This window comes from Melanostigma gelatinosum (genome assembly GCF_949748355.1).
Source record: "Melanostigma gelatinosum genome assembly, chromosome: 3".
Taxonomy (NCBI): Eukaryota; Metazoa; Chordata; class Actinopteri; order Perciformes; family Zoarcidae; genus Melanostigma; species Melanostigma gelatinosum.
The window spans coordinates 7,764,189-7,781,037 of record NC_136636.1 but is presented as its reverse complement, the minus strand read 5'-3'; the positions used below and the strand labels follow the sequence as shown (position 1 = coordinate 7,781,037).

The window sequence follows — 16,849 nt, the reverse complement described above, 5'->3', positions numbered from 1 at the left end:
AAAAAGTGCCGACACATGGGGAAAGTCCACATTGTGATGACTACAGCACTGTAACAATAACACGCCTCGGACATTTTTTAACGTAATATAATGCGTCTTTGTTATTCAAATGACAACAATGATACGAGCCAGTTTCATTGATTTGCGTTGGAGTTCTGAAGGCCCTGTGGGGAATTAAACCTGTAAGTGCTGACTTCCATGGTCCACCTGTTTACTGCAACGCTGTGTGTGTGTGTGTGTGTGTGTGTGTGTGTGTGTGTGTGTGTGTGTGTGTGTGTGTGTGTGTGTGTGTGTGTGTGTGTGTGTGTGTGTGTGTGTGTGTGTGTGTGTGTGTGTGTGTGTGCATGCAAAAGCAGTCACTGGGGGTTGGTGGGAGGGGATCCTGGCTTAATACACTGCTGACAACAGGGTTTTCTTATTTCACTCAGGTTACACAGAACTATTTTTCTGCATAAAGGCACTTGAGTTTCTTTGGCCCCAGCGGTTGATGTGGTTCTGTGTGATAATGCATTATCTATCTTATCGCAGTTCTTTGTAAACACAACCAAACTCCATTAATCCTAACATAAACTCTGCCTGTGCGGTTTTCTGACATTTTAATAAAGTCTGATGTCTATTGTCTATTGTCCTCTTACACACATATCCTATACTCCGAAGTCCCTTTATCAGAATCTGAAGCTCAGGGCTGTGGTCCCACCGCTAGGAATCAATAAAACATGTCAATAATGATTTGATCCGTTACAGCAGTCAAACGCTTTGCCATCCAATTACAAAGGTGTTTGGGTCACTTTAAAGAGCGAAAGCCTGATTGCCCTTGAGTATCACATAGATCAATACCTGAACTTATTATACTATAGCTAGTTTGCATAACGCCGTGATTCGCCTTCTTTTCTTAGAAATATTGTCTCTGTTGCAAAGCCGCCACTGACATGCATTAGAGAACACACTGTCCCACAATGGGGGCAAAACCCAAAGCATGTGCTTTCCAGTAATCAGCAGCATTAAAGTGTGATGTCACATAGCTGTAGTCTCAGAGGGGAATAAAAACACTCAGCACATTCATTGAGTGCAGTGTCCAGTGGCTGGCAATGCAGGTGTTTATAGATTATCTCAGCTCTGGGAACAAGTTGCTGACCCCTTTCCCTGATCCCTTTCCTGTTTGGCATTGTGTGTGCAGCCGAGTTGAGGGGAGATAGAGTCTGTTTGTCCCCTGCTACTGTGGCATGTTTTTCCTAATGTCTCCATTCCCCTTTTCTCTTCCAGTCAAGTCATGTTCCAGGTGGGGTGACAGAGCACAGCATGCAGCGACCGGCGGTCCAGGAAATTTTGTGTCCTCTGTCCAAAAACATGTTTTGACCGTCTGTGCCACATCTGGAGGGATATTTACTCCTAAAGCCATTCTTTTCTGCAGCCACATGACACAATACTCTTGACAGGTTCTATTTGCGCACCCTGCAAAAGCAAAACATATTTTTGCACAAATGAAACAAAAACAAAAAAGGTTGTATGAAGCAATTGTGAGTAGAATACTCTTGAGAGAGGCAACTGCCAAAAGTCCAGAGTGGAGCTATCTTTAGTCATCCAGTTCAAAAACAAAAGATTACTTTATGGCAGCTATAAATGTGCTACTACTGACACATTAGAAATGGTCTTGGCATCAACACTCTGTAATGGTAATTACAGTGTCTCATTGTCACACGTGGGAGCAAAACAATTGACTCACAGTGATTTCATTGTTTTGGTGGTGTAGCATATTGCAAAATTCATGATCCAGCATCCTATCCACAATAAACAGCTTAATTACTGCAGCAAACACAATGGGCGCATCTTCAACAGAAATTATTTCATATTTAATAACCTCTTTAGTGAGACGCTTAATAATTTAGAAATGGTATCATTATATTTAGCATTTAATGAGATACTGTAAAGATAACATGAGGTGATTATGACACGAACTCTCTCTAACTACCTCTTTGAGTCTGACAGAGCTCTGCACCTGCTCTGCTCGGCTTAATTCTTCCTGCACCAAACCATCTGGAGTGGGAATTTTGCCGTGTGTATAATGTATGGGCATGTACGCCGCTGCAGCAGCCAGGACCAGAGCCCTGCGGCGCTACAGCACAGCTGATTCTTCTGTTGAGCTTCTCTACATTTCAACTCTGCTGGAAAAATCCCCAAAGTCTGCTACATTGTTTGACCTTCATGGTGTGGGTGTTTAACCAGTGTTGAGCTGACAAATGAAAGTCCCCAAAGTGGGAGACGATCAGCCCCCCGTGTTGCACAAGGTGCCTCTGTCCTTGAAAGCCCACATTGAGTCCCAGACAGTCCTGGTCAAGGTTTGTCTTGTTCCTCGAACCATCAGGTTCTGCACAGCACCAGTCAATCAGCTCTGTGAGAGGTTACCTAAGGGGTTAACGCCGCCAACCTTTCCCATCTGTTGCTAAGGAAGTGTTGCCTGTTGTGCAGGAAACAGGGAGAGCGGTTTCCTGTTATGAAGAGAGGTTTTTAAAGGCTTGCATTCATTCAATCATGCAACAGATGCCGGGCCAGGAAGCCCTGCCAATAGCAAAAGCTTTGGTGTCCTCGAGAAATTGTATTTGGAAACTGCTTTTAGGAACCTTTCTATGCACTGTTCTGGTTCAGGAAATAATAGCATAGCAAAACAGGCTGGAGAAAACGCTGAGGAGAATATATGCTTGATTACTCTATGATCCTCTCCAGTCCTTCCAGGCATAAAGATGTGATCTAAAAAATCAGATTTAAAGCTGGCCATCATCACAATGAAACACGGGCTTATAGTCCCATATGTTTAGTCCAAATATCTCACACTGAGTGGATTTGGTGTCAAACCGTTCCGCCTCTAATATGGCACAGCACCGTTGCCCCACATCTGTAGAGCAGTGTCCTGAAACGGAACATGACCAGATGTGAATATACAATATCCCGGATGTAATGATGTGCATTGAGCGACACATATAGAGAGTGGGTTTGGTTCGCGCTCCGTGCTGTAGGCTGGTCCTGCCTCAGGAAGCGCCAAGCAGCACCTCCCGTTTCCACACAAGAGCGCACCAGTTTACTGCAGCATCAGCACTGGAGATGATGCACGCCGGCTGAAAGCTCCGCTGCAACTCTGCGAACAACGGACGTCTTCCACGAGACTTTCACTGGAGAAAAAAACCAAACGAGACGATCCGAAAATCTTTCTTTACCGCTTGATTTTCCCGCAATGTGTTTGTATCTGGATTTAGTTTCCACGTCATTTCGAGCGACGCGGTCGGTGTGGGGAAACATGAGGATAACTGTCGGTTCCCGTGGATGATGATGCCCCATAATGAACACAGGTTGGTTTTTTTTTTAAATATATTTCATGCTCATGTTAAGAGTCCGGAAAGCAAACTTTAAAATGTTTTCACAGCACACAAAGTGAGACAGCGCGAGTGTGTGTGCAGGTGTGTTTTGTGTAATTCTTGAAATTGGTTGATCCTGTCTGAACACTGTTTATTTTTCACCTATTTCACATACAAATTGATATCCAATGCAACTTGATGCAGCCTGTTCTATTAGTTAGGCCACGCTAGGTAAAGATACATTTTCATGGAAATGATGCTGCATGGTTTTTACCATAACAACAATGCAAATGTGATGAATTCTATACACAGAAATTTGGTGTGAGTTTAAATCCATAGCACTGGATAAAGTTGCTTTCCGTGGAAGACTCCACTGGGGAAATCTGTTCTAGGATTAGTAATAGGGTTAGAGCTAGGATTATAATCCATGTTTGTGAAATTAGACAGAGAACGTCACCTGTCTTGCAAGTGCAGTGTCCTGTGAATTTATCAAGTGAAAATATAGTTTAAAATAGTTATCGATATTTCTGTCAAAGGAAACATTTATTTTGAAAACTATGTCTCATTTTTGTTCTACAGCCTTGTCACATGAAATCATATCCTGTGAGTTTAGCACAGCCAAGTTCCCAGTGTCTATCTCTTCCTTTGTTTTCAAACAGTTGTTTTAATTGAATTCTTGTTGCATAATTCATATCCTGTTGTTTGCAGTTGGGTGCTTTGTCAGAGCGGGACCCTTGTTTTCTCTTCCAGTTTTATTGTTCTTTGACGCACTCAAAGGACCTTTTCAGAAAAAAAGCGTGTGTGCATGTGTGTGCGTGTGTGTGTGTGTGTGTGTGCTGCAGTAGGAGTATGCTTCATGAGAATCAGGGAAGAATGATGAGAAGGAAGTCCATTTGTGTTGTGAAAATCTGTACTCCTAGAGAGGTTCATGGAAGAGGGATGGGGGGCCATGGCGTTAATGTCCTCCCCCCCCATGGACATCCTGTGCGGAGTCCAAGGAGGCTCTGCCGGAGCAGCTAATGAACTTGGGAATCTTAAAAGGAAGAGCGCGATGACACTAACAGAGAAAAAATATGTATAATTGTGGGCGGAAAGCTATATGGCAAAGAAGGGCAGTTTCTTCAAAAGCTCATATTAGACTGAGAGAGAGAGAGACCCTGACAGGGAGAGAGGGAGAAACACAGAGATAGCCAGAGTGCACACAGGGTTTAATAGGATGTGCGTCAGGGCAGGTACTAAATAACAGGAAGAGACAAGGGGTGTACACACTTTATTAAGTATGGGGTGTGTTTCATGACAATTTTAAATTTTGCAAGAAGTGCTTTATAATGACTTCACAATTTTTAACTGGAAACTAAACGTAAAGTCTAAATTCAAAAGCAACACATACAGATGCTCATTGTCAAAAGCAGGATGTAGTGATTTCAGATTAAAGCTGTCAATCATCCTTCATGTTTCCATTTCAATATATTTAAATGAATATAAGGACCAATAACAAAATCATATTTCAAGGTTTTGATGGCAATTAGCCATCATTTGTTTAATCTCCATAAGCATCCAACCTGCATGTGTCATTTCCCAGACAGGGAGATGTTATTGTTCCTCCTCTAAGTACCCTGTGGCTCTGTTGTTTTTCCTGCTGATAATGTCCCCTGCAGCATTCTGCATGTCACTGACTATTGTACATGACTTGACTTCCTCTTCCATACCAAAGCAGGACATACATTTTTATTCTCGTGTAAGCTGATATTATGTAAAAAAAATAAAAATAGAAATATTTTAAGTATCTTTTACTTTTTATTCAATTAACTTTTACTCTCTTTCCACAGATTTTCAAAATCAACTGCAAGTCCCTCAACCAAAGGTTCGCAGTCATCTGACCATCAAAGTGCAGTCCAAACTGATGTCCAGGCAGTGTCCCCCTGTCCGTCATCCGAAACCTCCTGTCACCCCCAAACCCAGACCCCTGTATGAGCCTCATGCACAAGGGGAGTCCTGCCCCCTACAGAGCCTGAGTAACGGAGACCTGGCTCACTCTGATGGGGAGACGGGGGATCTTCATGAAATGGCTGCGGAGAACCAGGACAAAGAGGAGAAAAGCGAGGATGGGGATAATGACACCGGCACCGGGCACAATGACAAAGAGGACATAGCAGAAGGAGAAATTGAGGAGGAAACAGAAAAAGATGTAGATATATTAGATAATGATGGCAACAGCATTGGTTCTGAGGACACAGTCGAAGCTGATGATGGTTCTAATGTTGATACTACTGAGGATGAAAACACTGACAATGACTTCATCAAGCCTGCAGTTGGAAATCACACTGATGATGAGAAAACATCAACGCCTTCACTTAATCCTGCTGAGATGGAGGATGAAACGGGAGAGGAGGCAGAAGAGAAGGAACCAAGTTTTAGTGAAAAAACTGACAAAGCTTGTGACTCTTCAGGACACGAACATGTAGAGGAACAGAATCTTGACCAACCGCAGTCCCTCAGTCAGGGTGGTGAGGACAATGATACTGGACGTAATGAAGTAGACAGTGAACAAAGTGAGGACTGTTTACACACAGATGAAACTGAGCTGGAAGCTGGAGGATTTGCATTTGGATTCAGTGTGCTTCCAACTGTAACTGAGGAGTATCCCTACGATTTGATTGGCCCCACAGATGATGCTAGTGATACATGTGAGTCATGTGACCCAGCTGAAACAGGGGAAACAGGGGTATGGCAACCAGAACGGGCTACCAAGGACCTCTCTGGCTGTTTCCGATTCACATCCAGCACTGAGGATGTTTTTGGGCCTTATTCGTTCATCGAAGCTGTTCCACCAGATATGACCGGCACCGCTGACCCAGAGTGGAGTCAGGATGATACTGATGACAAACCCTCAAATGAACTGCAAACGGAAGGTGCTTCTAACCAGGAACCTTACTATGTGACATCAGATGACGTGGACAAGCTAGAGGATAAGCAAGCCCTCTCAGAACAGGGTGAGATTGAGGAGGGCACAGAGGAGTCGAATCAGCACGAAGGCAAAGCAAAGGACAGCGAGTCAGCAGATGAGTATGCAGATATTGACGATTCACTATGCCTTCAAGCAGAAGACAAGCAGCTGGAGTGTGTCTCATCTGAGGATTACGTCGAGATAGGCGATGATGACGAAGAGGAAGAAACGGAAAAGAAGCATATTAAAGGAAAAAGTGCAAAAGAGAGAACGGCTAAACGTGACGAGGCTTTCCTCAGCCAGCGACAGAGCTGCCAGCCTCGCCTCAGGTTGTGCAACATCACAGTGCCAGCAGACCTAGATGGAGGCCGCACCCCAGAGCTCACCAACAGGGTGGTGTTTGCCCACACCACTGAAGCCTTTGAAGAAGACATTGAGGAACTGGACTGCCATATTGTGCCTTACTATGAGGACACAGACTCAGACGGCGAGGAGCATATATACGAGGAGGCGGGGTTTGACTCAGAAGGGGAGAACTTTGTGACAATTGATCGGAAGACAATTGTCACACGATCACGCTCTTATTCTGGGAAAGTTTCAGGTTATGTCCCAGAAACTGTACCAGAGGAGACTGGGACGGAGTGCCAGACTCATGACTACTGCACAGTGGCCTTAGATAAAAACAACGAACCACTTAGCCATTCACAGCAGCCTGGGGTCAAGTGTTTGATCCCGTCGATGAAGTCTCAACGTTTGTTGTTTTATTCCCGATCTGCAGAGGGTCCAGAATTGACCTTGAACACTCCCACAGAGATCAACCACTCTCTGAAGGATGGCATCCGGATGAAGAGGAAAGATGATACGCTTTCTCTACCATGTGTCATAACCTCTTCTGGAAGCTTCTCACAGCGTAGCCATCAATCATCAAGTGGTGTTTCCACACCAACCTCTCTAGTGGACATCCCACCACCCTTTGAGCTGGCATACATCACTAAAAGACCAGTGACCAAGAGTTCCCCATCCCTCCTGATCCAGCATGATCCCAACGACATACCTAAAAAGAAGTCGTCCTTCAAGCGCTTCCTGGCGCTCAAGTTCAAGAGGAAGACAGATTCGAAGGGTTTCAGCGATGGAAGTGTCCGCTCTTCTCGTTCTTCCTCCGAGTCCAGCCACCACGGCCCCGGGAGAGTCATAGAGCTTGATCGTAGAAGCACCGGCAGCTCTCCTCAGCTTCAGAACCACATTGTGAACCCCCAGCAACGTCCTTTAGAACTGCCATCCCCCTTTGTCCTATACAAAGACCCCCAGAGGAGGAAAGGTGACCCCAAAGCTTATGGCGGAAGCGTCTCCAGAGTGGAGTCCTTCGAGGAGCGTTCTCGGCGCTCCCCCATGCCGCTGCCTCTCACCAAACCCCGCTCCATCTCCTTCCCCAGTGCGGACACCTCAGACTATGAAAACATCCCTGCCTTGAGCTCAGACTATGAGAACATCCAGATCCCTGTCAGACCCACCAGATCCCACACTGTCACTGAGTTTTTTGAGGACCCAAATCGCACTACAGTCGCCTGCAATGAGAATGATGGCTATGTGGATATGAACAGTTTCCCTGGGATTGAAGGCATAACCCAGACATCAAAAGACGACACTGAAAGGTAAAGTAAAAGCTCTGTAAAGTTAAAATGGCTTTGTATCTGCTCAAGTTAACCTGAAAGGGTGGATTCACTCAAGTTGCAAAAAACACATATTACATTACATGTTTTAACTTTAGTGGTATCAAGCCACACAGATACTTGCCGAGATGTTTCTCTGAAATGTCTGCAACTCACTGGACCCAAAAGAACCTCTCAATGAAAATTGCTGTTGAACATTTTTGACATTAATTGTATTGGGGCTGAAGCAGAGATCTTTTAAAGTCTGGGCAAATAAAACCCAAATTACCTGCATGGCTGGATACCACAAACCTGTGTATACTGACCCTTTAATATATTAAATATTACGTATTAATCAGCACTATCCATAACTAAGATTAGAGATAGTCGATTGACACCATTTTCCTCGAATGTAAATACTTGCTTGAACACATTTGGGTTTTGGACTGTTGGACAAAACAAGCAATTTGAAGAAATCAGATTGCACCCTGGGTAGTTTTCACTACATTATGACATTTTATAGACCACACAATTAATCAATCTGCATAAGTCAATAAAGGAAACAGTCCTCAGTTGCAGCCTTAGATTAGACGTCTTCAACATAATAAGCCTGAAATGTGTTTTTGTTTATGATCGAATGACTTTACAGCTAATCTTCTGATACATGCCAGGATTAAACTATAGAGATGAAGCAGCATCTCCTGCACGTTGTAGTCTAGAGAAGAGGCAAGCGTGTTTATCTCTGGAACCCCTCTTAAAATAGCTGAGTTGTTAGGCCTGGCCCTATCTCCTCAGAAGGGCAATCTTGACCCCTGAACAGCTGACGAATATTCCTACACTGTATCTCAGATGAGCGGAGGGCACCTGGCTGAGTAGAATCGGATCTCCCTCTTGTAGAATAGTATTCAGTGAGAGATGAGCAGCTTGCTGTGTCAGGCATCGCTGGCTTTGGGAAGATGGACAATGCTTGTGGGAGAGCTTACTCCTGTTTTTCATTTGGTGGATTAAGAGGTCGCATCTGGTGCCGCTGCTTCCCATGCAAGTCTGAGGTGATAAAACAGGTCATAGCGATTGGGTAGCTCACAGAGCGCAGGTTACTCCTCACACTAGATGAAGTCATTATGGGCTGCAATTAAAAGTGAAGGAATGTGGGGGAGTTCCTTTCACACAAGGAGGTGGAGAAGGATGAGAAAAATGTGAGAGAGCAAAGGGAGGGGATGTGTTAATATGAAGGTGCAGAAGAGTAAGAATAGAGGGAGGAAAGGCGATAAAGTCATTTAGAGGAGGGGGAGGGGGAAGTAAGAACAGGAGAAAGGGAGCAAGATCAGCTCTGGTGTAATTGCTCTCCTGTACCTGACACTTGTTGTTAAGTTTAGGAGGGCTTTTATTAAAGTAGCTCTCTCCCGAGTGCTTCTCTTTCATTGGACCCTTACGGGGCCGCAGGATTTACTGCAGTGTGTGATAGAGTGAGGGATCACCGCGGTCAGACTGTACAAAATGACCCTGGCCTGCGCCTCAGCTTTAGCCACTACGGGCTACAGTCTTTCCCCAGTCTTAATAAAATAGTTGTGTTTGATGACCTGTGTGTAGTCAAAGAGACAGGCCATTACCAAGAGCTTCTTGAAAGGCTGAAGATAATCTTGGGGCAAAATGCGTCTGCATTTGTTTTTCTTTCTTGTGCTTTCTTCACTTTGTTTATGTTCTTTGTGCAGCCAGCTTATCTCACCATTCTATTTTGCTTACATACCGTCTTTCGTTATATTACATCATGTAGAAAAGGTTTCAGCTTGCAGTTAAAATCATTTATACAACTTTCACACCCATGAAGCTTGTCTCCTCCAGTCATCCTGTGCAGCACTCGACACTATATACCATGATTTCCTTACTGTTTATTTCCAGTGTACATTACACTTTACGTATATCTCAACATTTAAAACCCTTCCATTTCCCAGACAATGGTCCCTCAGTGAGGGCTCTTGTTCTCCCGGTAATGTAATCGATGTGCATCATTGTGTGGTGGAGGTCTCACACCACTCACAATGATGCAAAGAACCTATCCTGTCGCCTTGCCTTCACCGCATTCCCCCCGGAGACGCTTCTGTTGCCAGGGCCACTCTTTGGTGTGTCTATACTGGGCTTTTTATGTTTATTTGAGAGTGAGTGTATGCATGTGTGTATACACTCAATGCAAGTCATGTGTAGTCAGCGTAGGTGTGTGTCCCTGCCTCTGTGTGTATACGTCTTACAATAAACTCTGTACAAAGCTTGACATCGCTGCGGCCCCAGAGCACAGCACACAAAAGGGCCGTGCCTATAGTAGCAGACATGCATTTTAAGAACTCACAAAGTTGCTGTTCCTAAGGCTTGGCTTGTTTCCACCTTGTGTGATTAATGTATAGAAACATTCAGACATTACTTCTGCACAAACATGCAGAGTATACAAGGAGACATATTCATTAGCAAGCGGTGCACAATGGAAAAAGAACCGGCACACTAATGATTCATCTCAAACCCAACCAAGGTGTGTGTGTGTGTGTGTGTGTGTGTGCGCGCATATATGTGCATGCACACTAAGTTCCAACTTAGTGCTGCTTCATCAAAGATGAGGCTCCTGCTGATAATGCAGTCTCAGCTGAATTGCACTCGCTAAGTAGTCTTGTAGCAACAAAAGAGGCGGTTTAGCAAAGAAATCCCAACTAAGAGTCCATTACCTCTATGTCAACTTCAAGCAGATCCAGGTAGACTTACAACAGGAATGCAGATGTGTTGCCCCTAGTAAACACAGCTATGGTGTTATGTTCAGCACGATACTGCTGATGCATGCAAACATGTCCATCTCTTGCTTACCGTTTGGTCTAATTTTCACCTCAAACAGTTCAACACAAACCTCTTCAGAGCGATGACAGAGCCCTGCCATGGCCTCTAAAACGGCTCCTCCACCCACTGTTATGTTTGCGTTAGTAGTGATGAGGGAGCCATCTTAAGTACATTGTTGTACTGGGTGGTGGCTGTGTGCTGTGTGGCGAGGTGATGGACGGGGCGTGTTCGTTGGCTCGCCAGGCCTGGTGCCATGCGCTCCGAGGTCATTGCCAGGTCATCCCCGGGGAGGAAGTGTCCAGCCTAGGAGCTTCCCACCAGTCTGTTTACAGGAAATGCAGGTCGAGGGCGGGGCACTGGCGGGAGGCAGGGAGGTGGAGACAGGAGAGGACAGATAGGGTAGAGGGAGGAGAAGGGGGTCACCGTGGAGGAGTAGGGGTTCCCACAGACTCTCCCTGGAACAACAAGAGGAGGTGTGGTTCCGCCAGGAATGCCAGGTCTGCTGTTATTGTTGCTCCCGTTTGTCAGGAATGCCTTCAGCCTCCCACTTCATACACCCTCAAAGTACTCTTGGTACAGTGGCATAGTGGGTTAAACAAGTGAGTAGAGGTTATAACACTGTTGCTTATGAGGCCCTGAATCCCATGATGTGGGCTTATTATTAGCCAAAGACGTCAAAGGTGAGACAGCAGCAGTCAGCGTCTCCACAAAACACTTCATCAAACAATGTCACAAAAGCGGCAGCACAACAGCAACAGGCTACATGTAATCATCATTGAAAGGAGCAAACAAGTTAAAACTACCCACAATCTCTTCATCACCTCTTCTTAGCAGGCTAATGAACCTATTCAGCTGCTCCCATTTCTTATAATAGTGCCATTACAAGTTGAAAAAGACCCGTCTGATTGCACCTAATACATATTTCAATGCTGACTGTTGAGCTCAATTGAATTACATATTACAGGCATCATCAAATTCACAGGAGAATAGTGGAGTACCGGTCTTTTTCACAGAGAATAATTGTGAGCTCGGAATCTGACAGTAGATTTAACTCTGGCATGTTGTAAAAGACATTGCAATCTGCTGGAATAATAGCATCGCCTTAATAGTCTTGTTAAAGGGCTTCACATATTACCATATAACATATTCGCAGATTTGAATATGGACACGTTATCAACTGGAGCTGACTGGAGCTAAACTAACGCTGTATTTGGGATTGTTATGGCAGGAAATTAGCTATATTGGTATAGAAGAAATTCAACTTCAAACGTTATTGTTTTCTGTCGAAGAAAAGTGACATGTAATTCAAAGAAGCAACTATTTAATTGTTTTTCAGTTTTCTGTTGGGCTTTTCTGGGGAACATAATTATAGATTGGACACAACCCTCCATTACAGCACGGAAGGCGTGTTTTCAGAGACTGTGCTGTCAGTGGTCTAGGGTGAAAAGGTGAAGGTGAGAATCTGCGGTGTATTCTTCTTGAACACATGAAGGAATTCCCCTCACTCGTAGAATAAATCTGACCTTAAGAATGAGTTGAACGAAGACCCATCCCTTCTGCTCTCTTTCCCTCCCAACATCACCCAGGAGCCCACACCAGGTTGATCTGTCTGCTCTGAGGTCAAACATGAGTAATGGCCCGTAGATGCTTTCTTCAGCCCACCCAATGTGTGTGTGTGTGTGTGTGTGAACCTCATAAAGTGCGACTGAATGGAGATGAAGTCCGGTGGGTAACTCTGTTAACCTTTGGTCCTCTAATAGCCGTCTACCGGTACTCTCTGCACACACACACAGGAAGCTGTTTAAGACATCAGGACAAACATTCATTATTATCTGTAAAATTCCCGAAAAAATTTAAACAATCACAATTCCCATAAGCCCTACGTGACGTCTTCAAATTGCTTGTTTTGTTTGGCGAACAGGCCAGAACTTAAATATATTCAGTTTAATATCACATTAGACAAAGAAAAGAAGCTAATTCTCACAAATTGAGAAGTCGGAACCAGAGAGAGTTTGGCATTTTTGCTCAAAAGGATTTAAAACCCATAATCGATAAGATAAATATCTCAGATTATTTTTTTGTTAAACGACTGATACTAGAATCCGTAACTCGTTTGACAATTATTGACAAAATAACACGATTAAGTTTAAAATCTTTTTCTTTTTTCTGAACTTGTTCTTTACAACAAATCAACAAGCTGTCCTTTAGCTGCTTTGAGAATATCTGTTGTCCAGTTATTGTGGCAATGTGAGTTTGGTCAAACATACTGGATGGGTCTTAATGGGCCAGAGGCCATTAATAATTACCACAGGTAGCATTTAAAGGGATTACATATGAAATGACCTGCAGCGTGCCCCCCTCAGGTACAGCAGCACGCAAAAGGATTACCGGTGTACCAACACAACGGCGCCATCTGTGAAAAGAACTAATGATGAAAGAGATTGCAGTGGGCCACTGGAGGACGCCATATGAGGAGTGGAAATGTTCAGAGACACATAGAAAAAGTGTATATTTATAGTATAGGGGACTTATTGCTCAGTGTTTTGAGACCATGCTGCTGCAAGGATTTACCGTAAATTTGCTATTTGGAATGAGTCATCAATGTCTCCTTCTCCACCCCAACTATTTAGGATTAATATTTACTGGTCCTGTTTGCTGTGTTCATACTACCTTTTCTTCCCTTGCCAGTGCCTACACAGAGCCTTTCCCACTGAACCCCGTCTCTGCTGGGCTGTCAGCGGACGAGGACCACGGGCGTACGTCAGAGGAGGAAGAGGGGGTGGCTGAGCAGAGTTATGACAGACAGGTGAGATATGGCACTCAGAGACAAATGAAAGCAGGGTAGAAGGTGGTTGAATCAATCCTTTCAGCTCCCAACTGGCACAACAATTCAACGTGATCAAATGATGAAGTCCAATTCATAGGCCCTAGATTGGACAGTTGTTATTGAATAAAAATGACATCATAGCATGTGAGCAACAGAACCCTGCATAATTACTGTGCACATTTCTACGGGAAGATGATTATGAAAGCTCGAGCTCACATTCACCAGCCTACATTGCTTTGCTGGAGCGTTATGTGGGACATGAAGGTCCAGAGAGATCATGCTGGAATGTACCGCCTCAAGTTCCCCAGACTTCCATACAGTAAAAGGCAACCATTTTACAGTAGCTCAGAGATGGACTCCACCCGTCCTGCGACCATAAAAATATCAGGCCACAGCTCCCACCATGCGACACGCATTTCCTTGTTTTCTTCTTCTTCAAATAATAAAAAACACAATAAATTGAGGAAAGAAACAGAGAGGAAAAGAGGACCAGAGAGACTTGAGCTGGCCTCAGGAACAGTTTCATTTAATGGAACTGTGTTTTGGTTCTATTTCGAGGAAATGAGGATCAGCGTGCTTTTGATGCAGCATTTGTGAAATGGCCCACATAGGAAAAAATAACACTGACAAAACACAGGAGCCTTGCCGGTAAACCTCCAAATGGCTTCAAAGTTATGTTTTGGCTCGGATGTTTTCAGACCCTGTGATTAGCCTCTCAATCATTGGGCAGCATTGCGGTCGCCACACACACAGCCGCTCATACATAATGTATCTGCATTTAAAAGTCCCGTATTTGAGAAAGCCCTCATGTCTATGCAGTACTTTAATGGAATAATCTGTCTTATTTTGACAGAAGAAATTCAAAAAAAAATAGTGAATTCACTTTTTTCACCAGTCTTCTTGGCTGCTGCGTCGCTGTTCCTATTAATGTCCTATAAAAGTGTCCACGGAGAGACTTTAAACATCAGCTGTGTTCATTCATCCTCCCGCTGTTCTCTCTCGCTGTCCCCCAGATTGATGGCCGATCGCGGGCGTTCTACGTCGCCAAAGAGCTCGTCGACTCAGAGAGACTGTGAGTATCCTCCCGCTCGTGGATTTCCCCATTGGCACACTTCCCGTGTATGTCTTTCATCACACACAAACACCTGATGTATTGTCTTTTCATGACCTTGTATCTACTCTCCTATTCCTTCCAACTGTATCTCCCCTGCTCCTTCGCTAATTCATCGCGTGTGTATCTGACAGCCAATTATACGAGTGTCTTGTGTAACCTATTAAACACACCAGCCTTAGCCTGCTGCACACTTAACCATTCTTCTGATGGCGTTTTCTCTATCATGCATAATTTAGATCATTTTAATGAGCCTTGCAGAAAGATTAACGTATTTGTGTTTCACTCTTTGTGTTTTCAGACACGTCAGCGCCCTCAAGTACCTTCAACAGGTAAGAAAAGCTTCGCTGACACCACAGAAGTGTGTCACATTGGCTTTAAATGTCTCCTGCCTATTAAACCTTCTTGAAACCTATACTGATAACATCATATATCCTGTGTGTCTGCTCCCTAGTCTCTGTCTCCGTCTTCTCCTCCCCCCCCCCATTATAAGGCGCTGCTCAGGTTTATCAGTGTTGTTGCAGCAAGATCTACTTCCTGGTCTTGACAAAGTTGACATGTTGCAGTCTGGAGTGGTCAGTAGTACGATGACGCAGCGTGCGTACACCAGGCGCTGTTGCTGATGCTGTCCTTGTATTCTTACTCAACTGATATGTGTACTCTGATACTCAGCTGGCGAACGGCCACCTAAAGGTCACAAAAAGGCTGCAGAGGTCTTTTATTGTGGTTGTATTGGATGCACGGTATGAGCCCCTATTAGAGTCCTCTAAGAATGAGACCTAAAACCCTAAAATCTCGGTTTCTCGAAGTCAACTGGTTTTATGAATGTGTTTTTTTGGTGACATGACTGAAAAAGGGTCTGTGGTTAACACAAGCTCAGGAGATAGTTTTGCTGTACGATATAAAATACCGCAGTAAATACACCTCTTGTGAATTTTGAAGCGTTAGCTTTTTGCTTCTGCCAAGTGCACTTCAAAAATCATGAAAGTTGTGCTCATTTGTGAAGCGCAACAGATGAACCAAACTTGTAAGGATCATAAACTCAACAAAACTGTGTTTGCCATGGAGTTTATTTTCTTCATCAATCCCCCAAAAAATGTGGCTTTTTGTCGAGTGGGACGCTAACTTCCGGGGTTGGCCTACAAAAACACGTCCTCCATGCAGCACTCTGTTACCTGGTTGGTCATAGAATGGAGAATTTGTCTCTGAGTAGAGTAGCGTAGTTAATGCTAGACAGAGGATTTAAAGGTGAGCTGTGGTAAGCCTCTCCAGGTTGTCAATGCACCACTATAAAAGGTTGTCATCTATTTCCATCGTTTCTCACTCACTGCCCGTCAAAAGAAGATCCAAATCCTCAGAGTTAGGAACGAAGAAGGATATTTACCATAAATACCACACAAATTACGATGAAACATTGAAAGCATTTGTTGAATTCAAATCAGAAAGGACAGTCGTACAGTAGAGGAGAGGTCAGATAGGCAGCAGCTTTTGAAGGATGGCGTGGAAGATTTGCTATTAAGGTGATGGTTGCCAGTACGAATCTGACAGGTAAAGTCATTGAACCCAGAGAGACCCATCAGTCAGCCTGCACCTTATAACCTTGAACAAGGTCCTAACCTGAGTGTCTTATGTGTGCCCCTCACCATGATTTATGAAAGCCTGATGTGGATAGAAAAAGCAGCTGTCTGGTGTCATGTGTAATGGTGATGCCATTAAACAGCAAGTAATGCAAATATTATACAATGGGCGGCTTTAATAATCATAAATCTGCAATCTCATCATGATGCTCAATTATACTAATTAGCTGCTGCATGCCAAAGCACAGACGGAAACATACGCTGCAAGTCAATATGGGCATCAGTGCCACAGAAGTGACATTTTGATAGTGTAGCCTGAACCAAATGAATTACAATGTTCATAGTAAATGATCTGTTTTGACAGATTCTCACTTTCAAAAGATCCTGAGTAACCTTGGCTTGCGCTCCTCTTCAGTGCTACATACCACCTAATTGAATCTCTTGGCCCTTTCAAAGGTGACATTGCTTGCTGGTGTTATCGTGCTGTTGCATAATGCATTGGTACAGCGCTATTATTCAAACTTCAAACCGTGATGTGTCAATGTATTAGTGACTGTTTGATGCAGACTGATGT

General features: G+C 44.1%; 1 protein-coding gene across 3 annotated transcripts in view; it reads left to right on the top strand.

The window, feature by feature from the left end:
* Positions 1 to 3,204: 3,204 nt before the first annotated feature.
* The window catches only part of fgd5a (FYVE, RhoGEF and PH domain containing 5a), a 30,063-nt gene continuing 16,418 nt past the window's right edge, over positions 3,205 to 16,849 (top strand). For all 3 annotated transcript variants that reach the window (XM_079297260.1, XM_079297259.1, XM_079297261.1), the window contains exons 1-5: positions 3,205 to 3,341; positions 5,177 to 7,946; positions 13,449 to 13,566; positions 14,601 to 14,659; positions 15,000 to 15,030. In XM_079297260.1, the coding sequence (XP_079153386.1) occupies positions 3,332 to 3,341; positions 5,177 to 7,946; positions 13,449 to 13,566; positions 14,601 to 14,659; positions 15,000 to 15,030 (2,988 nt within the window). In that variant the 5' untranslated portion in view covers positions 3,205 to 3,331. The remainder of the gene's footprint in view (positions 3,342 to 5,176; positions 7,947 to 13,448; positions 13,567 to 14,600; positions 14,660 to 14,999; positions 15,031 to 16,849) is intronic.